Source organism: Acinonyx jubatus, chromosome C1 (assembly GCF_027475565.1).
Source record: "Acinonyx jubatus isolate Ajub_Pintada_27869175 chromosome C1, VMU_Ajub_asm_v1.0, whole genome shotgun sequence".
Taxonomy (NCBI): Eukaryota; Metazoa; Chordata; class Mammalia; order Carnivora; family Felidae; genus Acinonyx; species Acinonyx jubatus.
Window position 1 is genome coordinate 103060384 of NC_069381.1, and position 23324 is coordinate 103083707.

At 44.7% G+C, this 23324-nt stretch overlaps 1 protein-coding gene across 2 annotated transcripts in view; it reads right to left on the reverse strand.

Annotated features, from left to right (window-relative positions):
- Nucleotides 1-3065: 3065 nt before the first annotated feature.
- The window catches only part of OTUD7B (OTU deubiquitinase 7B), a 54153-nt gene continuing 33894 nt past the window's right edge, over nt 3066-23324 (reverse strand). For both annotated transcript variants that reach the window (XM_027056297.2, XM_053214733.1), the window contains exons 3-12: nt 21686-21874; nt 19647-19874; nt 18086-18187; nt 17152-17279; nt 13310-13422; nt 11268-11395; nt 10814-10963; nt 10108-10222; nt 8248-8332; nt 3066-7266 (exon numbers count right to left, since the gene is read on the reverse strand). In XM_027056297.2, the coding sequence (XP_026912098.1) occupies nt 6058-7266; nt 8248-8332; nt 10108-10222; nt 10814-10963; nt 11268-11395; nt 13310-13422; nt 17152-17279; nt 18086-18187; nt 19647-19874; nt 21686-21874 (2447 nt within the window). In that variant the 3' untranslated portion in view covers nt 3066-6057. The remainder of the gene's footprint in view (nt 7267-8247; nt 8333-10107; nt 10223-10813; nt 10964-11267; nt 11396-13309; nt 13423-17151; nt 17280-18085; nt 18188-19646; nt 19875-21685; nt 21875-23324) is intronic.

Genomic DNA, 23324 nt, shown 5'->3' on the forward strand with positions numbered 1-23324 from the left:
ACTCTGAAGAGGGCGGGAGAGATGCCCAGCCCCTTAAAGGGGAATACACACAATTTTGGAAAAGTGGAGAGAAAGTGGAGGAGCCTGGAAAAGGTGAGGAAAAACTGGGTGACTGGGGAAAAAAATGCCCAGATTCATTACCCCAGTCCCAAATCTTATGCTTTCTGTTCACGAGCATTGGAAACTATTTGAGGGGAGCAGTAATGCTGAATATTAACCTGGGATAATTTGGGCTTAATTTTTTTGTCTTCTTAAAGGGAGTGGAGAGGTGGGAGGAATGCAAAAGCAGTTCGGGCCTCTTTACTGCCTCACACCTGGCAAAAGTAGTAGGAAATTGGACCTCAGGAGAGTTTTGCCTGGGGGGGTCCAAGAAATGAGGGAGTTGAGTTAAAGCATTTTGTATATTCTTCTCCAGAGAGCATTAAACATACCTCATGTGGAGGGTGCAGTGAGAATATTGGGGAGAGAACTTGAAATCTCTCCAGGATGCAGACACAAGTACAGGTGGGTTTACGTGCAAGTTCTGGGTTTGGGACAGGCCCAAGGAAAAGATCTTATCCCCCCCCCCCCCCCCAACACACACACCAGTGGGAAACCAGAGCCCATTCTAGGTACATGACCCCTCCCTGCAACCCAGACACCAGATCTCCAAATTAATGATTCATGTTTAGAACCTTGAAAGTTGAGGGCTGAAAACCTCTATCAGTTCAACAGACCCCCCCCCCACCTTACCCCCTGTAACTAGAGAGGCAGAGATGGGTGGGGAGGACCCTAGGAGGGAAATAAAGGAACTGCAGCTGATGGTGCCTGGGTCGGAAGCAAAAATCTGCATTTAGATGTGAAAAAGACAGGAAATGAAATACAAAGTAGGGGTTAATGAGCTGCTATTTTATTGATTTTGAGTCTGTACAGAGGTAGCAGTCCTTAGGTGGGGGCCCCAGTTTTCCAAAGTGACACTCAACTCTCCTCCCCTCAGCACACACACCCTTCCGGCCTTGGCTTTAAAAGTTCCCTGTCTTGGCTGCTACTATGGAAATAGTGAGGATATTATAAGACAGGAAGTTAATTTGGAACAAAGTGGCATACACCTGCTAGGAAGGTGGCCCAGAAGCCTTATTCTAGAAGTCCTAAAAGCTACCAAGCACCCCCGACCCCACCTACTTTCCATGCGCCTCAATCTCTTGGGGGAAAAAATCCTTCCCAAGGTCTCTTGCAGTAGGAAGAGCTGTGTAACCACAATTTTTAAATCCCATTATCCACTTTCCTTCTCCCCACCACCCTGCATTCAAGAGCCTCATTCTATTCTTTAATATTTTGAGGTATAGCAGCAGCAGAGGAATCCAGTGGGAAAATATCAAGGGAATGGGAGGAGGTGGAAGGCAGAAAAAAGTGGGTGACTTGGGTCAGCGCAAGGAATGCAAAGGGGCGGCAGCTGAGGGCGAAGTCCTAGGAGGACCATCTCTCGGTACCCCACACACTAGTGGAGATTTTAGTGGATGGAAGCAAGGATGTAGAAGGGGCTGTATCAGATTTTTCCATTTTCAGAATCCTGGTCTAGCTGCAGGTTTGTGCCAAGAGAGAAGGCTGCTGGGAGGGGCAGCTGGAGGAGGGAGGTGGAGCTGAGTGACTCACAAGATGAGTCACAGATCCAGTTAAGAGCACAGAAAGAGGCCAAGGTCCTCCCCACCCCCCACCGCTCTGCACGTTACCCTCGGCCAGCGTCAGCCGGCTTCCGTTCCCCTTTTCCACCGCCCCTTACCCACGTAGCCAGGGAAGGGCGGTGGCTTGGAGAAAGTCTACGTGAGGGACTACGTCATAAGAAGTATTTCATTACTCAACTTAAGTACAGGGGCAAAACACCCTGCGATTTGCAGGCTGGGTATCCACAAAGTGAGAGGGACAAGAGTGCCTGGACAAGTCACTGAATCTGCAGTTGAAGGGCCTTGGGGGGAGAGGGGGAAGAAATTGGAAAAATCTGGGGTGCAGGTGATTCTGCAGGCCAGGAAGGGGCTTCTAATTGTCTTCTCACGTGTGTCTGGGGCACTGACTGCCTGGAGAAAGAAGAGGACACAAAGTCCAGAGTAACTGGTGTCCAAGGAACACAGGGACAATCATCTTAGAATCTCTAATGGGAAAGATGAAATGGGACGAACCTTAGATGTGTGGTTGTTTAGAAAGGAGCAAGAATGGCAAAAGCTAGGTTCTCAGAGATCATTCAGAACCAGCTCCATTTTTCCTGCCTAGGTGTCACCTCCCAAGTGCATAATACGAAGTCATGGCTGATTTTTGTTTTATTGGTCTGTGAGCTTTAGTTTCTCTTAAGAAACTGAGCCAACAGGAGAGGGCTCTGTACAGCACCGAGTTTAACACCATCCCCACTCCATGAAGAGATTGAATCTTTAAAAAAATGTTTTTATATAATGTTTTTATTTTGTTGATAGAATCCTGTATGAGGGAAAAACTTTTGATTAAATTTTTTAACTGTCAACAAAATGAGCGCAGGTTAAGGTAGGAATCTGGAGGCCTATCCTATAGTATACTTGCTGCATCAGGGCTGGGGTGGAGAACGTAGGGTGGAGGGGTAGCGCTGTCTTCAAAGGGGAAAAATAACCCTAAGTATTTCCCTTCTCCAATAAAAACCTCAGTAGACACCCCCCGTGCCCTGGATTAAAGGAACTAAGTGCACTTATTTAAGCCTGAGAGATACCATCCCTCAGCGAGGGTTACGGGATCTGCCTCCCCCTTCACCCACGTACCCTTCCTTAACCAAGGAATTCTTGCTCATTTTGGGCCAACGTCACGGACCCCTCTCCTCCCTTCTCCTGAGCACAGTAATTGCATGGGCCTACCTCTCCCCCACCCCCTCATCTTCCCAAAATACCACAAACCAACCAGAGTCTGTTTTCATTCCCCAGGCATTATTCCTTCACCCTCCATCCCACACAACCCCCTCAAAGAATAAAGCAAAAACAGTCTACTCATCCCTATAGAAAAACATCCATGGACTCAGGGTCCCTCATCCTTAGAATGGAGAATTTTTTTTAATGCCTCAATAAATAGTTACCTTCCCAAATTAAACAAAAATAATTTATTTCTGAATAAAAAGCCATAGGGCCTAAATAAAGCCCTGTTTTACCATACTCACCCCTAGGCCACCCCCAGAATTTCCATGGTTTTTATTTGAAAAGAGGCCAAAAGGAATCAGATTGGTTAGTTTATAAATCAAAACAAAAACAAACATGACACAAAGTTTCTGTTTTTGTTCATTTGTCCTCAGTTTTTAAAAACAAAAGTATTAACTAGAATCTAATAACAAATCAAACCCAAACACAGCAGTCCAGTGGAGAATCAAAACTTTCCTGGTTTTATTCTCTGGGAAAACCCCTGGTCTGTTTCCACTTTTATTGATCCAGGCCAGAATCCTATGCGGTAGACGGCACCTATGGGAAAGCAGGGTGAGTGTGCAAGGTGTGAGCTGGAGCCACCTGTTGTTCGGGTGCCCTCAGGGGACAGTGTTTCACGAGGTGGTAGTCTCACCAGTGTTGTTCTAACCCCAGAGACGGAGTGAGGTGAGCAAGGCACTCACTTTGGGCACAGAATTTAAAGGGTGCCCCAAAACTCAATAAACCAACCTACTATCTTAGTGCAGTATTTTTTGAAAATCAAGACCAACGTAAAAAATCCACAATATCAAATCCACTAAGTATCAAAATTTTAAAGATAGGATTCAACCTGCTCAATTCAGCTTATTTCCCTCACCCTAATCTCAGTCCCGTTGGATTCTGTCTTCAAGATTTTGGTATTTTATTCATTATGGATATTTTTGCATTATTTTTGAAACACTGTGTTAAAACAGTATTCGTCTTAATTACTGAGTTTTTCAATACCCCTTACATTTTGTACCCAAGGGAAGCGCTCATCTCCTACTAGTCCCAGCCCTGCCCAGAAATATATACATCCCCTCCTTTGGAACCTATCTCCTTTGACCTCATTGCTTCTTTAAAACCATCCTATTTTCAAATAAAAGCCTAAGTATTAATAGCTATAGGAAATTATTAAATCAACAGACATCAGATTTAAAAAATAAGTGACCTTCAAGTTTGCTGAGGAGAGAGTAACCTTGCTAAATTGTGAGCAGTTCCAATGAAGAGGATGGTCTTGATGGGCTTTGTTACCGAGGGGTATGGTGGGATGACAACTTTCCTGATGGGGCAGAAGCAACATATGGCAATTACAGGTCTCCAACACACACATCCAGCCCTCGTCCGGTTTAGAGCAAATGTGGGGATTACAGTCCATGAGATGGGTTAGGAGTACATATCTCAAAAGAGAAATCCACGTACAGAAAAATAGCCCCAATTAACACTCTGGACACTTAAGTACACTTATTCCCCTTCTTCGTATGCACCCAGGAGTGTATACAATTGCATAGTTGATTTTTTTCCCCCAGAAAAAAAAAGAAAGAAAAAGGAAAATTGGCCCAGGATAGGTTCTCCAGTTTAAAGCTCTTAGAAATGGTGCTGGCCAGAGTGAAGGCTGGCCAGATTTGTGCTTTGTGCAAAATGCAAAGGGGCTTCCCCTTCTGTGTCCATAGGCCCACTCCACCCCCTGGGGAAAAGGGTTGAGTCAGGGGAAGGGGGAAAACCCAAAGAACATATCAGCTCATTGGGAGGAATCTGTGATCTGTGGTTACAGTTCACTAAAATATATTTCTCTAACTACCTTTTTTATAAATTGCCCCTAACCCCTACCCCCGCGTTTTAACATCAATCCTATTATCAAAAATATGTCTTCTTACAAAGTATTTTTTTAATTATTTTAATAAACTAACCACAGATTAAGGTCAGCTATGGCTTAACAAAAGAAGCCGGGATGGTAAGTTCATTCTCCAAAAGTAGAGAGGAAGGAGAAAGAATCACTTAAATAGGAAAAAATAAAACCAAAAACAACCACTTTTTTAAAACGTTTTTGTTCACTGGGGTCTTTTTCTTTTCCTTAAAAACAAAAAAGTCAAAATAAGTTGCCTTCTACAGAAATGCAGCAGCAGAGGATGGTAGTGTTCTATTTAGGTTTTTGGTTTTGTTTAAAACAGTCCGGCCAGAGGTCTGTCCTGCTCCCACCCTTCCCGGGGTGCACTCAAACCTCACTGTGTGGTTATTGCTAAGTAGTTACAAAAGGATCACCTGTGCACCCGCTGCCTGGAGAAGATTCAGCCCACACAGCTGCTCTTCTTGTCACTCCTCCCTTCCCCAGAGGGAACTTTTTTTATTTAAATAAAATTAAAGTCGTTTAAAAAAAAAATCACAATCTTAACTTAGCTGAGGCTCAGCCCTCAAAAAGGATGAGGAAAAGATAGAGGGCGATCAGCAAGACTGTTTAGAAGGAAATAAAACTCGAGAGGAAAAGGATTCCCCTTTTAAGTTCTTCCCTTTCCCATCTCAACAAACCAATTTCAACTAACCCCCTCCTAATAAGCACCTGTGAGCACACATTACTGCCTAGTCTTTCCAGATCCTTCAGGAGGAAGAATTTATCCAACCCTAATTCCTACCTTAATTCAAACCAATAGCAAATTTATCTAATTTCCCAGTTTCCCTCCACACTCCCAACTCCACCGTCATGTGCTTTTTTCCAACCTACAAGGACTTTGGTCTGTTTTTTCTTTTATTGACTGAGAACCTCCTTTGCCTGCTCCCCCCCCCACTTCTGCCCACCTCCCCACTCCCACACACTAAACCTTCCCCTCTTTCCCTTAGGTCCTGGGGTGTACCCAAGCAGTTATGAGACAGAATCAGCATCTCCCCGCCCCACCCCATACTTCCTCAGTCCCATCAAGATTGGCAAAGGACCAGTGGAGCCCTCCAGGCACCGTCTGGCCCTGCCCTGCTCTTGCCAGCATGGCAGCTCTCCAGCGCGCACCCACTTCAAAGTTTCCAGCCAGGCTCCCACCAACGTTACTGCATTTGCCCCATTTGCATGGGGGCTGGGTCTTGATGAGCCAATTAGTGGAGCTTAACTCTCTTTGTTTAGCCCCCTTGCCCTCCAAGGTTCCCCCACTCAGAACCTGTGCACCAGCAGCTCCCCACCGGGTTCCCGCTCCCTCCTCCTCAGTTCTTCCCTGTAACAGCAGGAGCAGAAGTTGTTTGTCTCCGGGTGTCCATAGAAGCTGCAGTTCGGTTGTTTGCATTTGGTCTGGGCCGGAGGCAGCCCCCGGGGACCTCCAGCCCATCCATCTGGCTCCGGGGGCTCTCTGTAGCCGTTGCTATAGGAATCAGCCACGCGGAAGGGGAGTGGTAACAACGCACCCCTGTGACCGCCATCCTTGGAGTGACTGCCTGGCTCCAGAGAAGGGATGCAGTCCTGATGGGGGTAGGGTCGCCCTGGAGGGCACTGTCTGGGGAAGGTGGCATATGGTGGTAGGCCTCCCCCACAAGGACCCCCTGCCAGCTGCCGCCGGGGCTCCTGGCAGTGGACCCCAGCCCCTGTAGACCGAGGGACAGTAAAGCCCCCGGGGTAGCCAGCAGAGAATGCCATCGCCTTGGACTCTGCTGGAGGGGCAGTCAGCAACTCCTCCCCACCATCTGGCTCTGGCTTTTTGGCTGGAGGAGGCCCGCCGCCTAGCCCTCCATTCAGGAGCTTCCTCTCTGCTTCCTTCTGCTTCTGCTCTGCCAGGAATCGCTCTTCAGCATCAGAAAGGTAGCGCTGGATCATTTCCTCCTGATACTGATGGCGGTGACCCATCTTCAGGGTTCCAACAAAAATAAACTTCCCCTCCCCTTGCATTGCAATCCTCATGATGCTCAGGCTTTGCATCACCTCCTGGCTATACTTGCTCCCTCCGTTACCGACAGACTCCGCCGTGGGCTTCTCAGACACAGGCCCGTCCCCAGCTGCCTCCTCCTTGCCCCCCTTCCAGCTCTTCAGGGAGTTCTTCTTCTTCTTCTCCAGTGTCTCAGTGCCGCTGCTTACCCCCGCCCCTGCTCCCATCCCTCCGGGCTTAGAACCCTTGCTGTGCATCAGGCCGCCCATGTTCTTCTTGAGCTTGCTGCCCAAGGTTTTGCCAAAGCTGCCCAGTTTGTTAGCCACGGAGTCTGCTCTCTTCTTGTCTTTCTCTCGACCTCGTTTTGCCTTCTCTTTCCGCTTGCTGCCCTCATTGCTCGTGGAACTGCTGCCGACGGACTCTTTGTCTGATTCCCCAGACTCAGGAGTGGACCGGGGCTCATCTCCAGCTGAGGCTGTGGGGGACTCAGGTTGGGCCAGAGGAGCCTGAAGGGAAATTAGAGCAGTGTTATGGTTGTCCCATTGGTCTGGTTGAGGGAAGTCCCCGGGGACCCTAGCTCATACCTCTGGCTCATGGGGCTCGCTGCAGCGTTGCTACAGGCATTAGCCAGGTGGAAAAGGGCTGCTAACCCCCCTATAAACCCCATCCCTGGAGAGCCTGCCTACTTTCAGAGAAGGACTGCTGTCATGGCAGGCGAGGGATTACCTAGGAGGGCACTGTCCTTTCTCAGCTCCAGTCAGCTCTCCCATGGACCAGGGAGCGATGTGTCTACTAGCTAACTTTTACCTCGCCCCCGCAATTTGACTCCCTCCTATAATAAGGAGATGTCAAAGTGAAGCCTGAGGCTCTTCTGCAGCAATGAGCAACTAACACAATACACGGCCTCTGGGTAAGGAGGAAGAATATCCATAGACACTAGAGTGTGTCCTTTGTTATAAATTTCTCTATACCAGATTCTGCCCAGAGGTAATCTCAACGAAGTCTTGACTAACCATAGCCAGGTCTGACCATTCTGCATCCCTCCAACTTTTAGACATTCAGCACTGGAGTCCATCAGTTTGCCTTTGCTCCTGTGTTCCTGCTCTATGCATAATGATGACAGCCTCCGAACCTCCTGGATTGAGATCTCTTAAGCTATTCTGTCTCCTCTTGTACCCACCACCACAGAGGTCTATATATACAAGGCTTGGGACAAAGTAATGACCATCTCAAGTTGACCAAAGTATCTAGGAAACTTTTCTTGAAGAATGTGTTTTAGTATCACAAAGTAGAGCTTGGCTGGAGAGGAGCTATGGAAAACAGAGGGCACTAACAGATAGAAAGGCAGGAAAAAGTGTCTTTTGGAACTTACCCAGTTATTCCTAACCTTGAATTACAAGCTACCATTCGGAAGGGATTCAGAAGGAGACCACCACCAGGTCTCCTTGGCTTCCCTTCATTGCAAATGAGGGCGCAGAAGTCCTCACCTGTGCATCAGAGGACACTGGGATCCACTTCACATTCATGTAGCCATGCAGCAGGTGCAATTTGACCTCTAGGGACAGGATTACACTGTGAGATGGAGAAAAAGAATTAAAAACATACTGTGACCTTTAAAAGGCAAAGCAGTATGAGCCAGCTGGGAGATAGGATGGGAGAGGGCTACAGGGCTTGGGACTCTGATGAGGTTGGGTTTGAATTCTAGGTCCACCAATTAGTGTTTCTATGGCCCGGAGGCAAGCCACTTCACCCTCCCTAAAACTCAGTTGGGGTTGATAATGGGTGTAGATAACATCTACCCTGTAGGGTTGTTATGAAGATTAAAACAGTATTTGGAAAGGACCCAGGATAATGTCTGGAATACAGGAAATACTAAACAGTAGCCATTATTACTGCTGCTAGTATAAATATTAAGAGAGACTTTTTGATAGGTAGGTGAGAACATACTTTAAAAGCCATAAACTCTGAATTTTTAAATCAAACCTTCTCAATTGGATCCCCAGGGTCAGGGAACCCAAAGAAGGAAACACTGTGTCAGAGGGAAGGGCAGAACTTTTATATTCATACACTGTTCCCTGGAAGCTGTGGAGGGCTCAGGTAGAAGACTAAACCCACTGGAGGGCTTGGGGGAGGGTGACAGGCAGGGAGAACAAATCTTTCTGGCTATTTAAATTCCAGAAAGGCAACAATCCAGAGCAAACCACTTTGGCCAATTATTTAAAAACCCCTCTCATGGGGCACCTGGCTAGCTCAGTCAGTACAGCCTGCGACTCTTGTAAGTTTGAGCCCTGTGTTAGGTGTAGAGATCACTTAAAGGGTAAAATCTTTAGGGGCGTCTGGGTGGCTGAGTCAGCTGAGTGTCCAACTCTTGATTTCAGCTCAGGTCATGATCTCATGGTTCATGGGTTTGGGCCCCAAGTTAGCCTCTGCACTGGCAGTGAGGAGGCTGCTTGGGTTTCTCTCTCTACCTCTCTGTGTCCCTCTCCCATTCACTCACTCACTCACTCACTCACTCTCATAAATAAATAAATAAATAATCAATCTTAAAATTTTTTTTTTAAAATAGGGGTGCCTGGGTGGCTAAGTCGGTTAAGCATCTGACTCTTGATTTCAGCTCAGGTCATGATCTCATGGTTCATGAGATCAAGCCCCGCATCCAGCTCTTCGTGGCATAGGGCCCGCTTGTAATTCTCTCTCCCTCTCTCTCTTGCCCCTCCCACACCTAGGCGCAGGCACGCTCTCTCTCTCTCGCTCTCTCAAAATAAATAACCTAAATTTTTTTTAAAATAAATAAATAAACACCCTCTCACTTGGGCTAGGAAAAAAGTGTGATTTGATTTTTTTTTTTTTAATGTTTATTTTTGAGAGAGAGAGTGCGATCGGGGGAGGAGCAGAGAGAGGGAGACACAGAATCCGGAGCAGGCTCCAGGCTCTGAGCTGTCAGCACAGATCCCGATGCGGTGTTGGAATTCAAAAACCGCGAGATCATGAGCTGAACCGAAGTCAGACGCTTAACTGACTGAGCTGCCCAGGCGCCCCATGATTTGATAATCTTGATTTTCTGATCACTGTTTGGGAGACTGTGGGGTGTAACAGCAGAACACCCTTCATAGTATAAGGAAAGACCAAGTTGAGATCCCAGATTCCCATCTCTTTCGTGGGAAGACAAGGCAAGCTGCATGTTGCAAGATTCCTGGTGCCCAACACGTCCCCCACTTTTCCATCTTCCCCAAAACGCTGGAGTCAAGATGTAACTGTCTTCCCTGTGGGCTGAGGAGAAATTCCCAGGGAAATGGACGCTTTTTGTGGAAGAGACTGCAGCCACCTAGCAGGTGGGCCTGCCTTACCTGGCCAATCGGACGTTGTCACTGTCATCTCTGCCCCACTCCCAGCCCTTTCCAGGGTCCACAGCAAAGTGCAAGGGCAGCAGCTTATGCTCCGAATCCGTGAGTGGGATCACAGCTGGGGAGGAAGAAACATGTCATCAAGGAGTCTTCTTGAGGAGAGAGGAAGGCAACTGAACACAAACGAACTTCATTAAAAAGGAGGCTGAATTGTATCACAGGTCTCTAATGAGCTCGCTTCTCAGGTTTCACAAGTGAAATCCCCAGGCATTAAAAATGAACAGACTGGTTTCCCCTTACGAGCCAGCACACAATTTAGGCCACTAATCTCCATGACTCCCCAGCAGTCAGTCAAGGAACACTCACGATGTTCTTGCCAGTTAATGTGGGTTCGAGGAATAAGGCAAATACAGCAAAGCATCACTTGGAAGGTTCTGTGTCCTTAATACATTCACTCTTTACTCCAGAATGGGGAGCAGTAAATACAGGCAGGTTACTGTGTTCTCCCCAAAGCTGTTCTTAAAAACAGTATTTATTTTTAATTTAAAAACCCCGGTTTATCTTTAGCTTAGTAAAACTGTATCAATGTGCGTGGTCTGGGTTTGCGTGTCACTTAATTCTTTCCTGCTACATTCTCTCCCATTTCAGTTTCTCCAAGTGAGAAGAAAGCACCAAAAGACACCACAGACACTAACACTGCATTCAGCACCTTGTTCCTTGGCGGTCTCCTTCTGCTCCATGGACACAAGTGCAGAAAAGTGGGCCTGATCATAGGCGAGCACCAGAGGGGAGCGGTGACACTGGCTGGCTGGGACCTCCAAAGGCAGATAGATTCCCCCAAAGGGAATAGGGGCAAATGCTGCAGCAAACCACAAAGATTGTTATTCAGGATGTGTTCCTGCCTACAGGGTAATCCCCACACCCACTCTACCAAGTGAGTGCCCCCCTTTCATTAATTCTAACCCCTTGTTCATCATTCTTTCCTAAGAAGCCTCATCAATTAATCCCAACCACTTTGCTCTTAATCTCTTGAGAGTTTTGCACTGTTCTCATGTATACCTTGCTTCTCCCCAGGGGTCTACGTAGCCCCTTCCTTCCCTCCTCCCAGTGCTCAGCCAAGGCTCTGCAAACAGAAGGTGCTCAGGGCATGAGGACTGACTCACCTTCCCCACCAGAGTCCCTCAGCATGGTGTCGGCCACAACAACTATGGGCCTCCTAAGTACGTGAGCAAGGACAAAGACATGGAATTCTTCTAGGCTCTCATACACGGGCTCCTCTGAGCTCTCCACCCTAGAGTTACAGGAGAGGAGATTGTGGAGTGGAAGGGGAAGAAAACACAACAAGACGCCCTTGAAGATCAGTTGTGCAAAGACAAAAAAGAGGAATGTCCTTTCCTGGTTTTCTCATTCTTAAGGCTGCCACGGACATACCTGATTATGTTATGCTACCATGGCTGTTTCTAACCCCATTTCACAGATGGGGAAATCCAAGAAAAGAGATCTGAAGGCCCTAAAGTTAAAGTTGTATTAGGAATCTGGAGGTAATCCCTCTGCTAAAACCAATCTTGTTCAACAGCCTTCCCCAATTCGCTTTACGCTATAGCTCAGTATACAGCTGTGTAGTTCCGCTCTACCCACTACAACCACCCACATACCATATGCATCATGTCCTACACAAACAAAAGAAACAAAAATTCCTCTTCCAAGGTCCATTCCGTGAAGAACAGTATCTCACTTCACCATCTACTAGTAGCCTAATCAGAAATCTGGGAAATATTTACCCTTTAATCTTCAGTTAATCACCGGGCTTGACCAATTCCATCCCTTCCGTGTCTCTTGTATCTACCTCCTCTGGCCTGTCTGCAGTCCACTGCTTAGTCACACCCATGGCCCTCTCTCCTGGATTCCCACAACTGTACCCAGTCTCACTGCCCTCCACTTCTCCACCCACTCTGCTGGCAGTATGTTCAAATACACGACTTTGGCTCCCGTCACTCGCATGCACACAATACAGTGGCTTCCTGCCCCCTGAAGCAATGTTATTCAACACTGGGTGCTTGGGATAGATGCAGATTTCTGGGCCTGAGCTCAGTCCAACTCAACTGGACTTCCTTAGAGTGAAGGTCCCCAAATCTGCATTTAAAAAAAATTTTTAACGTTTATTTATTATTGAGAGACAGAGAGAGACACAGCATGAGCAGGGGAGGGGCAGAGGGAGGGGAAGACACAGAATCTGAAGCAGGTTCCAGGCTCTGAGCTGTCAGCACAGAGCCCGACGCAGGGCTCGAACCCACAAACCGTGAGATCATGACCTGAGCCAAAGTTGGATGCTTAACCGACTGAGTCACCCACCCAGGCGCCCCTCCCAAATCTACATTTTAACAAGTCTCCCAGATTATTCTTATGCACAATAAAGTTTGGCTAGGTTATCATTTTTAACTTTGTGTTTCAGAAAATTTCAAAATTTTAAACATTCACAACTAGAAAGAATATTACACCTAGACTTTCATGTGTCCATCACCCAGCTTCAACAATTATAAAACACATGGTCAAGGTTGTGTTCACTTAGACCTTGATCTATTTCCCTGTTAACTCCCACCCACACCCCCACCCCACCAGATTATTTTGAATCAAATCCTAGACATATCATTTCATCCATAAAATTTCCAGTTTCTATCTCTAAAAAATAAAAGACATTTAAAAACAACCACATAACCATAAATATCACATTTCAAAATTTTAACAATAATCAAACATGTAGACATTGTTTACATTTCCCCAACTGTCATAAATGTCCATAGGTTCCCACTAGTTGATTTGTCTAAGTGTCTTTAAACTTAGGTTCCCTTTCCCTTTCTATTTTCCTTGCAATGTATTTATTGAGGAAAGAGAGTTGTCTGTCCTGAAGTTTCTCAACATCTGGATAGGATATGGTTTTAATTCCTTAACATGGCACAACAGAAACCTCAGCATAGCACATGAAACTGTGGTTACCCAGCCTAGTCTATCACTCTATACTACATACTCTGTATTCTGGCAACGCCAAACTGCTTGTAGTTCCTAGAACATACCATGCTGTTACACCCTTCTTTGCCCTTGCAATGGCCCCTCTCTTTCCTTCTAACAATCCTCTTAGCCTCAAGTTCTTTGGACACTGAGGACTCAGTAAAGATTATTTTCTACTCCCCCACTTAGCCATACTTACCCACCACAGTTGGCTCCGTTGGTACCTAGATGCATGCGGGGTTCACTCGAGGCAAGCTTGATCAGCTCATTCCATTCCTTCTGCCACTCATCCTCTGTGTAAACCAGCCCTGACTGTGTGAAAGACAGGCAGGAGAGATGAAGCAATTAGAGGCTAGGTTCTCAAGGCAGTAGCTGTTCAACTCAGTCACACTGTCCCACTGCCTATTCTCTTGGCCTTGGCTTATAATGTGTACTACAAAGTCACAACTCTTCTTCCTTTCCTAGTCAAGATCCACAGAAGTTTCGGCTCTCTCTCACCCTTCTTCTTCTTCCACTCTTTTCCAGCCCATTGTGGTCTAGCTTCTGTTTCTTTCCTCAGCCTACACCCCTTACCCCATTTACATGACTTCACCTAACCAACTCTGGCAAAGGATAATGACCTTCTAATTCCCAAATTCAGTGGATTCTTTGGTTCTCATCTTTCTCAGCCTTCACACAGATTTCAACTCCTTGTTAAACTTCCTTTTCCTTTAGCTTCCACAATACTACTTTCTCCTGTCTCTCTCAACTCTGTCCACCCTAGCAATATTGGTGTTGTGTCAACAATATCAGCAGCCTTGCTCCCTTCTGGGTGATTTCTTCTACTGCCATAATCTCATCTACTGCCATCTATATGCTCAGGACTCTAAAATGTCCCCTCCAGTCCAGACTTCGTCTTAATTTCTATATTCATATCCAGCTGCCTACTGAAGATGGCTACCTGCCCGTGACTATCTCAAATTCTATGGAGTCAAAACTGAACTCCTACCTCTTCCAACACCACACTCTTCCTCCTGTATTCCTGCCTTAGTGAAGAGCACAGAGTAACAGCCAAACACCCAAGCTAGAAGCCAGGGAGGGTACCAAAGACTCCCCTCCTTGTACCCACTCCACACCTAGATTCCTTAGTCAACAATTATAAAGCATGAACTACTGTGATGGACCCTTAAATGGTATCACTACTCTAGTCTGCATTCTTCTCATCCACCTCCTACAATGCTAACAGAAAGATTTTTCCAAAATTAAAATCTGATGTTTGCATCCTGTCACAAATTCTTTTCAGAACCATCATTACCTACTAGATATAGCTCAAACTCCATAAGCATAGCATACAAAGTCCACTTCCTGGCCCCTACCCACCTCTCGAAGGCATCATTTAATTATCTGTAATTCCTTGAATGCACTGTGTTACTTTGTGCTTGAGCCTTCGTCTAGCTTGTTCCTTCAGTCTGGAGCAGCCTACTCCCTGCCACCTGGTGAACAGTTTCTCCACTGTCAGGACAGAATTCAAGTATTTTCTTCTCTGTAGCCTTTCCTAAATCTTCCGGGTAGATCCACTCCTGCCTTTGTGGTCTCCCTCCTCAACTGCTATATAGACTTCATCACAGAAACCATAACCTGTTACCTTGGTGCAATTATGTATTTACATTTCGGTCTCCTACTACTACTCTTACGGGCCAGGAGCACATTTTAGGCAACATGCTAGTGCCTATGATGTGATCAGTAATCGAGAAATGCATGCTGAATGAAACTATAATTTTTAGCAAAGGAATGGGAGAAGTGATACAAATAATTTAAAAATATCATTTGGCTTTAGAGTATACATGATAATTTGGGAGATGAGTCTATGTTGTTAATTGTATTTGGCTTACGCTAATATTTACATGAGTTTATACTGCTTAAACGCACATTGACAGAGTAGAAAGAATCACATTGGAAACATGAAGGGCATGAGGAACAAATTTTAGAATTAAAGAGCTGTTATAAGCACATTTAATCTTAATAACAAAAAAGTGACAAAGCTATTTTCTGTTTGTAAAATTCTGTAACAAAGTTTTCTATTAAAAATAAAAAGAACAATGCACAGGCAATATATACTGGGTGCTCTGGTCACTCTCCGTCTTCCTCTCACCTATTTCAGCTTCCTGTTTTTATACACACAGCCACTAGATGGTGTACCCTTCTAGCCTGAGAATGTACTTACTGGTTTGTTTGATTTTTTCTTTTTTTAAGTCTATTTATTTAAACAATCTCTACACTCGACGTGGGGCTAAACTCACAGCCCTGAGATCAAGAGCCACATGTTCTACTGACTGAGCCAGTCAGGCACCCCATCCTCACTGAATTGGTTGACACCAATTTCAACACAAAACAAGAAGCCCTGATAAATCAAAACCAATTTAGTTTGTGTGGTATTTGGTCCTGATTACCCCCCAGTCCTTCACACCTCCCTCCATTCCCACGTCCAAGATGCTGTATAATACTTTAAATGGTCTCAACTAAAACACTTTTCTAGGCCACATTTTCAGTATCGAACTTTTACTTAATAGCTAAATGCTCTAGTCTGGCCTTTTCTGGACTCTGGAGTAGGCAAATGTAAGGTTCAGGTATGGAGTGAAGTCAGTGGTGAAGAAGGCCAACTCGAGACCGGTTCTGGCTCAGGCCAAAGGAGCTCTCCACGAGGTCCGTGTCAGCTAACCAGGGAGCGTGGGATTTGGTGGTAGTGAAGAGGGCCGTCCACTTGGCCTCACCCCTGTGCATCTATTTCCCCTCAGGAATCCTCTGGGGAAGACTGGGTGATCAAAGACAGCACTCTGATCTTAATACTATCCTAATTTTAACGACGGTTCTTTGTTTTTAAGAAAGAAACATGACACATTCTACCTACATATTTTAATCTTCAGGACATAAAATTCTAATAACTAAAAAAAAAACAAAACAAAACCTCTTAGTACTATACAATGGCCAGTTATGACACAGCAATAAAAGGTGACAAGAAAGAAGATGGAAAGAAAAAGGAAAGTTTCTGAAAAGACAATCCCATATTTAGGCCAGAGCACCCAGCCATAAAAATGGCAAAAAAAAAAAAAAAAAAAAAGACACACAAAGAGCATGAGATAAACACAGAAGACAGAGAAAACCAGAGGAAAAGGAAAGAGGGAGACCTGTTATCTTTATGGAAATGTACAGAATCATTATTATATTAAAGTGAGGGGTCGGCAAACTCTTTCATTGTTCTGTCATAACTGCCAGTCAATCTTTTAGGCTTTGCGAGCCATATGCAACTACTCTATTCTGCTGCTGTTCTAGTCTACATGAGGAAAGCACTTAACATAAACAAACACACAGAAATGAATGGGCAGGGCTGTGTTCCAATAAATTTTTCTTTTTCTTTTTTTTGTTTTATAAAACCGTGGGTGGGATTTGTCCCATAGGCCATAGTTTGCCCAACCCCTGTTATGGGGATGGAAAGTACACAGAAAATACAAACAGTCCATTGTTACTTTCTTATACAAAAGCAGTCTCAACATCTGCTGAACCCCTGAAAAGTACAATTAAAACTCAATTTAACAGGCATGTTTTTAAGATTTTCAAACAGAGTACATGAAAAGCAAATAGTACATACAGCCAACAACATTTTTAAGCATTTACATTTTTATAAGGATTGAAAACACAGAAGTCCTTAAAAATTGGTCTAGCCTTATTAGAGGCCAAAAAACCCAAAACAATACAAAAATCCTGTGGACTTGTCATTATCTTATTTTGCAAAAGACTGCTACTGAAGGCTTCCTGAGCACCTACCCGATGAGAAGCACAACATTAGCTACCTCCTCTATAGGTCTCGGCTTCCCCACACTAGTTCTCATGACTGTATCAGGCAGGCATCGGCCCTATGGCATCGTCTGCATTTTCTATAATTTCCAGGATTACAAGAGGAGCGCCAACTGATTAAACCCCAGAAGACATTGCCTACTGGGAAGCACAGAGCATTTTGTGTAGCTAACTCTGGGGAGTAAGGTGCTCCCACCCAAACTCCTTCACCTCCTTATTCTGCTGTGTTTGCTGCCACCTCCAGCGCCGTTTTAATGCTTCCTTCTCAGCTCCTTTCTCCATCAGTGCGTACAAAGCTTTACGCAACATCAAGTCCCGATCATGGAAACCCCACATGCCTGTGGCAAGGAAACATATCAGTAGGACACTTTACCATGACTTCACACCACTTATTAATTATGATGCACATACCCTAGCATGAAGGAAATCAGGCTGAAGGCCAGGTTCAAAGAACCCACTGTGACATAGGGGAGAGCGACTTAATCATGAAAGAAAAGATGTTCCCACTCTGGAGGTTCAGGAACTTCAAGAACTTAACAGTGGGGGAATATACCACGTCCTACAAACTCCTGATAGAAAGCCCCTTATTCCTGACGTAAGTCTAACAAACTAAAATACAGGGTGGCAGCAGATAAGACAGGTCTGGCACATGGCCATCAGCATCAAAGCTGGAGGGATGGTTGGAAAATGAAGACTTTTTAAAGATCTAAGGCAAAAGACATTGAATTATAAATAAGTTGTACAATTAAAGTAAGCAAATATCCCAGAAACCGATGAAAACACATCTTTTTTATATACCAGAAGAGTAAGCATTAAGTAGAATGATATCCACACATAGCTCTATAGCGCTTGTATGCTTGCTGCTCACTACTTCTGGGGGGCAGCTCTTGGAGCGGGACCCATGCTAAGTCCTGGCTTCTCCATATGTCCTCTGAACAAGGCTGAAAATCCAGGGCAGAGCTCTCCTCCATCCCGTCCCGCATGCCCATGTGCATGTGCACACACACGAGCGCGTACACGAGCACGTACACACGCACTGTATCATTACTTCTGCCTAAGATCAAGGTTAGCTGGATCAAGTCCTGCACATGAGATTTAATTCTATTGCTTTCGGAGGGTATGGAACACCATCTTCAAGACTCACCTAGGGAGGCTGCATGGAGAAGGCAGTTTCCATCCCCAGTAGTTGCCAAAGGAAGCAGCCTCTGGCAGGTAGGGTCCACACTCACCCACCAGTTCAAACGCCCTACAGAAAAAGGAGGAAAAGGAGAGGAGCAGATTATCCTTCCCACCCCCTTGCCCTCAAACAACTCCCAACTTGCCTCCACTCAAACTTGGGTAGGAAGCCTACCCAGAATAAAATCATCTCTGTTTGTCTTTATACCTTCGTCACTTACACCTAGTCCATCAGAAGCTGGAGAGCATGATTGGTTAGATCAGCAGTTGTTACACGGGGACCACTGATCTCATCAATACCCAAGGGACATTTGGCAGTATCTGGAAATATTTTTGGTTGTCACAATTGGTAGGGGGGATGCTACTGGCATCTAGTGGGTAGATGCCAGGGAGATTGCTAAACGTAATATAATGTACCAGGCAGCTCAAACAACAAAGAATTATCTGGTCCTAAATGTCAACAGTGCTAAGATTGAGCAACTCTGCGTTAGATAGGAGGCCAAAGTCACAGGTTGAAATCTGTGTTGGCTACTTGGTCTGGCTCTGATTCCTTCACTCTGCGCCGGAGACCAGGGAATATTGTGCCGGTGAATCTCAGCACAAACCCAACATCAGTAAAAGAAAAACCAAAGCATGTAGTCCAAGTGTCATGTAAGTATCATCTGCATACGTGACAGTCAGCGTTGTCAGCTTGTATGTGGTATGACTTTAAAAACATGAGCAACAAGCAAAGTACATGAAACACCTAAGAAAATGAGTCTCAGTCCTGTACAGTCATCCACAATTGCCAACCCATTATTCATATGAGGACAATATTTTATGAATCATGCTTAAAAGTTTTCCTGAATTACCGAAAAGTCTACAGAAAGAAAAATTGGCCTATAATGTCACTAAGCCAGATAACATGCTAACTTTTTAAAAAAGTATAAATAGATGCACACAGTTACCGAATGAAAAATGAAAGCTTCTTACCCATGCCCCTACTTCCTAGCCCCAGTCTTTCTTCCAAGGGAGTTTTTTAATACCTGACTAGCTTTTCCCAGAATTCCCAGCAGCCCCAACCCATCATATTAACTAATTTTAACAATAATTTAAGACAAACACAATTGTAAAGGCAAATAAATCTTTTGGGAAAGGTTCATGTAAACAAATGGAACTTCTAAATTAATCACCATCGTACATCATCTATAGTTTGGGTCTTTCTGGTCACAAGGAGTTCCAGAGCCAACTGTAATTCATTTGTATTTTTCTCCCCATGTCTGGATTTTTAGGCATTGATTACTGGGCCTTTCATGTGTATATCTGGTTTCCCTTCCATCAAACAGGAAATTTCCAGAGGAAAGTGTCTAATATGTGTCCTGAGAAGAAGCACCTAGCTCAGTGCATGTTTATCTGACTGATTCCTGACTCTGACTGCAGTCAGATCCCACACTTAGACTGGAAGCTATTGGTCAAGGCCAGCCCCTCCACGTGGCTGCCTCCAGGTGGAAAGCAGAGGGAAGGGCCTGGGAAAAGAAGCACTCACTGACCTGCCTGTTCCAAGGCAACCAACATGGACTGTTCAATAAGGTCTCTCTCTATGAAGCTGCGGAAGTCTTCGTTGTACACAGTGAGATCTGGAAGCTGGAAGGCACAGATGGGCATTTCCAGGGGGTGCTCACTGCTCCCCCCACCCCCACCATTGGAGGAGACATGGGATCGGGCCAGGGAAACAATGCTGGAGCTGGCGTGGGAGATGCCCCTAGACAGGCGTTTTTCTGCAATGAGAAATGGAGTTACCTTAGAACATACACAGCCCAGAGAACTTTCCACTCACATGGTGATAGTTACCTCTTGACAAGGGTTACCTCTTCTAGCACACAGGGGCTAACTCTGAATCTAACTGGCTGCCACATTTCCCAACCCTTTTTCTCAAGCCAAATACAAATGGAGAAATCTAGAAAGTAGTATTTTTGCAAGCACTTATATTAGCACCAAATATATATTCCTCTTTCTACCCTTTTTAAGAGAATTTGCCTGAACTTCTCCCCATGATTCTATCTTCTTTCAATTCCATTTCCCAACATAATAGGGACTCATTCAGTTGGCAACTTGGTCACTGGTAGGAAAAAGAGGAAATAAGGGAAGTGGGGCTTTCGTTTGGCTAGACTGAATCAAATAATCACTCTGATAATTCTCACTGTTTGGAGAACATAGGAAAGCATTTCCATTATAGAAAATTAATGATAAATCACCAGGGAACTTTCTCATCTACCATCAATATCATTTACTTACATTATTTATTACAACTTTTCTCGATACTCATATTTATCAGAACTGTAGAGGTACAGTCATTCTCACTTAACATGCCACAGAGAAAGACAATAACATAGACAGTGCCCCCAATCATTTCATTTGTTTCAATTACATGGCACTTACAATTCCCCAGCAGATATCCTGTGATCACAATCTGCTCAGTGTCATGTTACAATTCCTTTGCATGGCTTGAGTTATATCAAGATTATTAAAATCGCTAAAAATTATGTTGGGAAGTAGTTCTTAATACAATACTTGCCAGAGATGACACACAAAGTCAATCAAGAGTTGTCTAAAGTTATTTCATAGTGATGTTCTTTTTTAAACCATTTTTTTCAAGTATTTAAAAAGTACCAAAAAATAAAAATAAAAATAAATAAAATAAAAAAATAAAAAGTACCATAAGCCCATGGTAAAAAATCAAAATACCATCAATAGGTGCAAAGTATTACAAAGAAATCTCCCTCATATTCAAAATTTCTGATCCCTTCCCCCGAAGCAAACTTTTGGATCCTTTTAGAATTTTTTTATGCACACAGAAGCACATACAGCTTTTAAAATCATTTTAAAAAACACTAACAAGAACACACCATATAACTCTACTACATCTTACCTCTCTCAGTAGATTTTAGAGATGCTTCGAAAACAGCACATCAAGTTCTACTTAATTCTTTCCAATGGCTAACGAGTACTCCACAACATAGAAGATTTTAATTTATTTAATGGACATTAAAGGCTGTTTTCAAGCTTTAACTTGTCCTTTTTTTTTCAAGCTTTCATTTCCAAGCTTTATGCTACATATGTGTGTGTGTCTATTTATGTATGCATGTATATATTTATTTAAAGGACATATATATACGCCCACATGCACATACACATATATGATAAATTTCTAGAAATCAAATTGAGTCAGAGTACGCATGCATTTTTAAATTTTGATAGACACTGACAAATATTAACCAAAGAGGTAAATGGCCATAATCCTTTGAATTTTACCTTTATGTACCTTATCACAACAACTAGATTGTTCTCCTTCCTCTAGTTCTCTCCCAGTATCTGCAAAGGGCCTTACTACAGAGTAATATTCAAGATGCAGTGAGACAGTGCGGTACCTTCATACAGCGTAATCCCCATAATGCACCAAGACACACTGAGGCCACCTTAGTTTGGCAGAGGAGGAATAGGGTCATTTCCAAAGGATGACTCCATTCAGCAGTCCCCTCTCTTCCTTTCTATTCCATCTACAGAAACACCCCCTCAGTTACCCCAGTACCTTGAACGATGTCATCCTGCCGCTGTAGGGTGGGCCGGGGAGGGCGGGCAGACTCTCTATCAGAAAACCCTTTTTCAGGGGTCCTGGAGCCACCACTCCCTTCACTAAAGGGTGGCGGCAGGTTCCCAGCACGAACTTGACGTAGCTGTTCAAAATCACTGAGGGCGGCACTCACGTCCCAATTCTTTCCTGGCAGGAGACAAAGCAAAAAGGGAACTGGGTGCTCAGAGTACAGGGAGATTGAGGAAAGACCTAGAACGATCACTCAAACCACCTTCTCAAAACTAGCAAGCATGATCTCATGAGCGTGTCCATCATTCTCCCAATCCTTACCCTGCTTTAATTTTCTTCATTAACACTTCACTGTGCGGTATCACAATTTATTTATTTACTTGTTGTCTATTTGCTAAGTCAGCTCTGTGAGCACTGACACTTTGTCTCTGGACTGAAAGGGCCCACGCAGACCTAGTGAGTGACCTTGTTTGACAGCTAACACAGAGGAAGCCTAAAGAAAGAATGAGCTAGTTTGCACCAGGGACAAGTACGACGAAAGCCCAGGTCTCTTAGTTCTGAGATCCAGAGAGTTCTTAGCCTAGACATGCTCTAGGACGTCCTAGACCATCTGAAACTGTGTATGTGCATTCTTCTATAGAAGGAGCTGACAGCTGTCATCAGCTTACCAAAAGGAATTGTTAACTGCCCCTAAATTTAAGAATCACTACTCTACTGAAGAAAAGACCCTAAATGGTAGATTTGTCATAATAGATTTTTCTGCTGCCTTCTCCAGTTGTATTACTCAATAAATCACATTAAGACATAATCGTTCACACTTTTTTCTCTTCTATTCCATCTGCTACCCACTTAATTCAATTCCTATCACCCAGTGTCCCATCAATCCACTCTAAAGTATCACATGAGATTAATCTTTTTAAAGCACAGTTCTTTTTTTGTTGTTGAGAGAGAGGGCACAAGTGAGCAAAGGGTGGGTGTGGGGTGGGGGGGGGAGAGTGAGAGAGAGACAGAGAGAGAGAGAGAGAGAGAGAGAGAGAGAGAGAGAGAATGAACCAGGGCACACCTGCAGTGGGGGCTCGTGGGTTTTTTTTACCTAAAGTGGGCTCATGTTCACCTGAAGCGGGGCTCGAGCTCACGCGATGTGGGGCACGAGCTCATCCAATGTGGGATTTGAACTCACGAACCATGAGATCATGACCTGAGCCAAAGTCAGATGCTTAACGACTGAGCCACCCAGGCGTCTTAAAGCACAATTCTGATCATTTCAGTTCCACAATCAAAATCGCGAATTTCTTGCCACTGCCTACAGAATAAATTCTAGACTCCTGTGTCGGACATTCAAGGCTTTCTATGACCTGGCCTACTTTTTTTTTTTTTTTTTTTTTACATTTATTTATTTTTGGGAGACAGAGTGAGACACAGTGTGAGTGGGGGAGGGGCAGAAAGAGAAGGAGACAAAGAATCCGAAGCAGGCTCCAGGCTCTGAGCTGTCAGCACAGAGCCCAACGTGGGGCTCAAACCCCCAAACCATTGAGATCATGACCTGAGCCGAAGTCGGACGCTCAGCCGACTGAGCCACCCAGGCGCCTCTATGACCTGGCCTACTTTTCCAGGTTTTTCTCTGTGC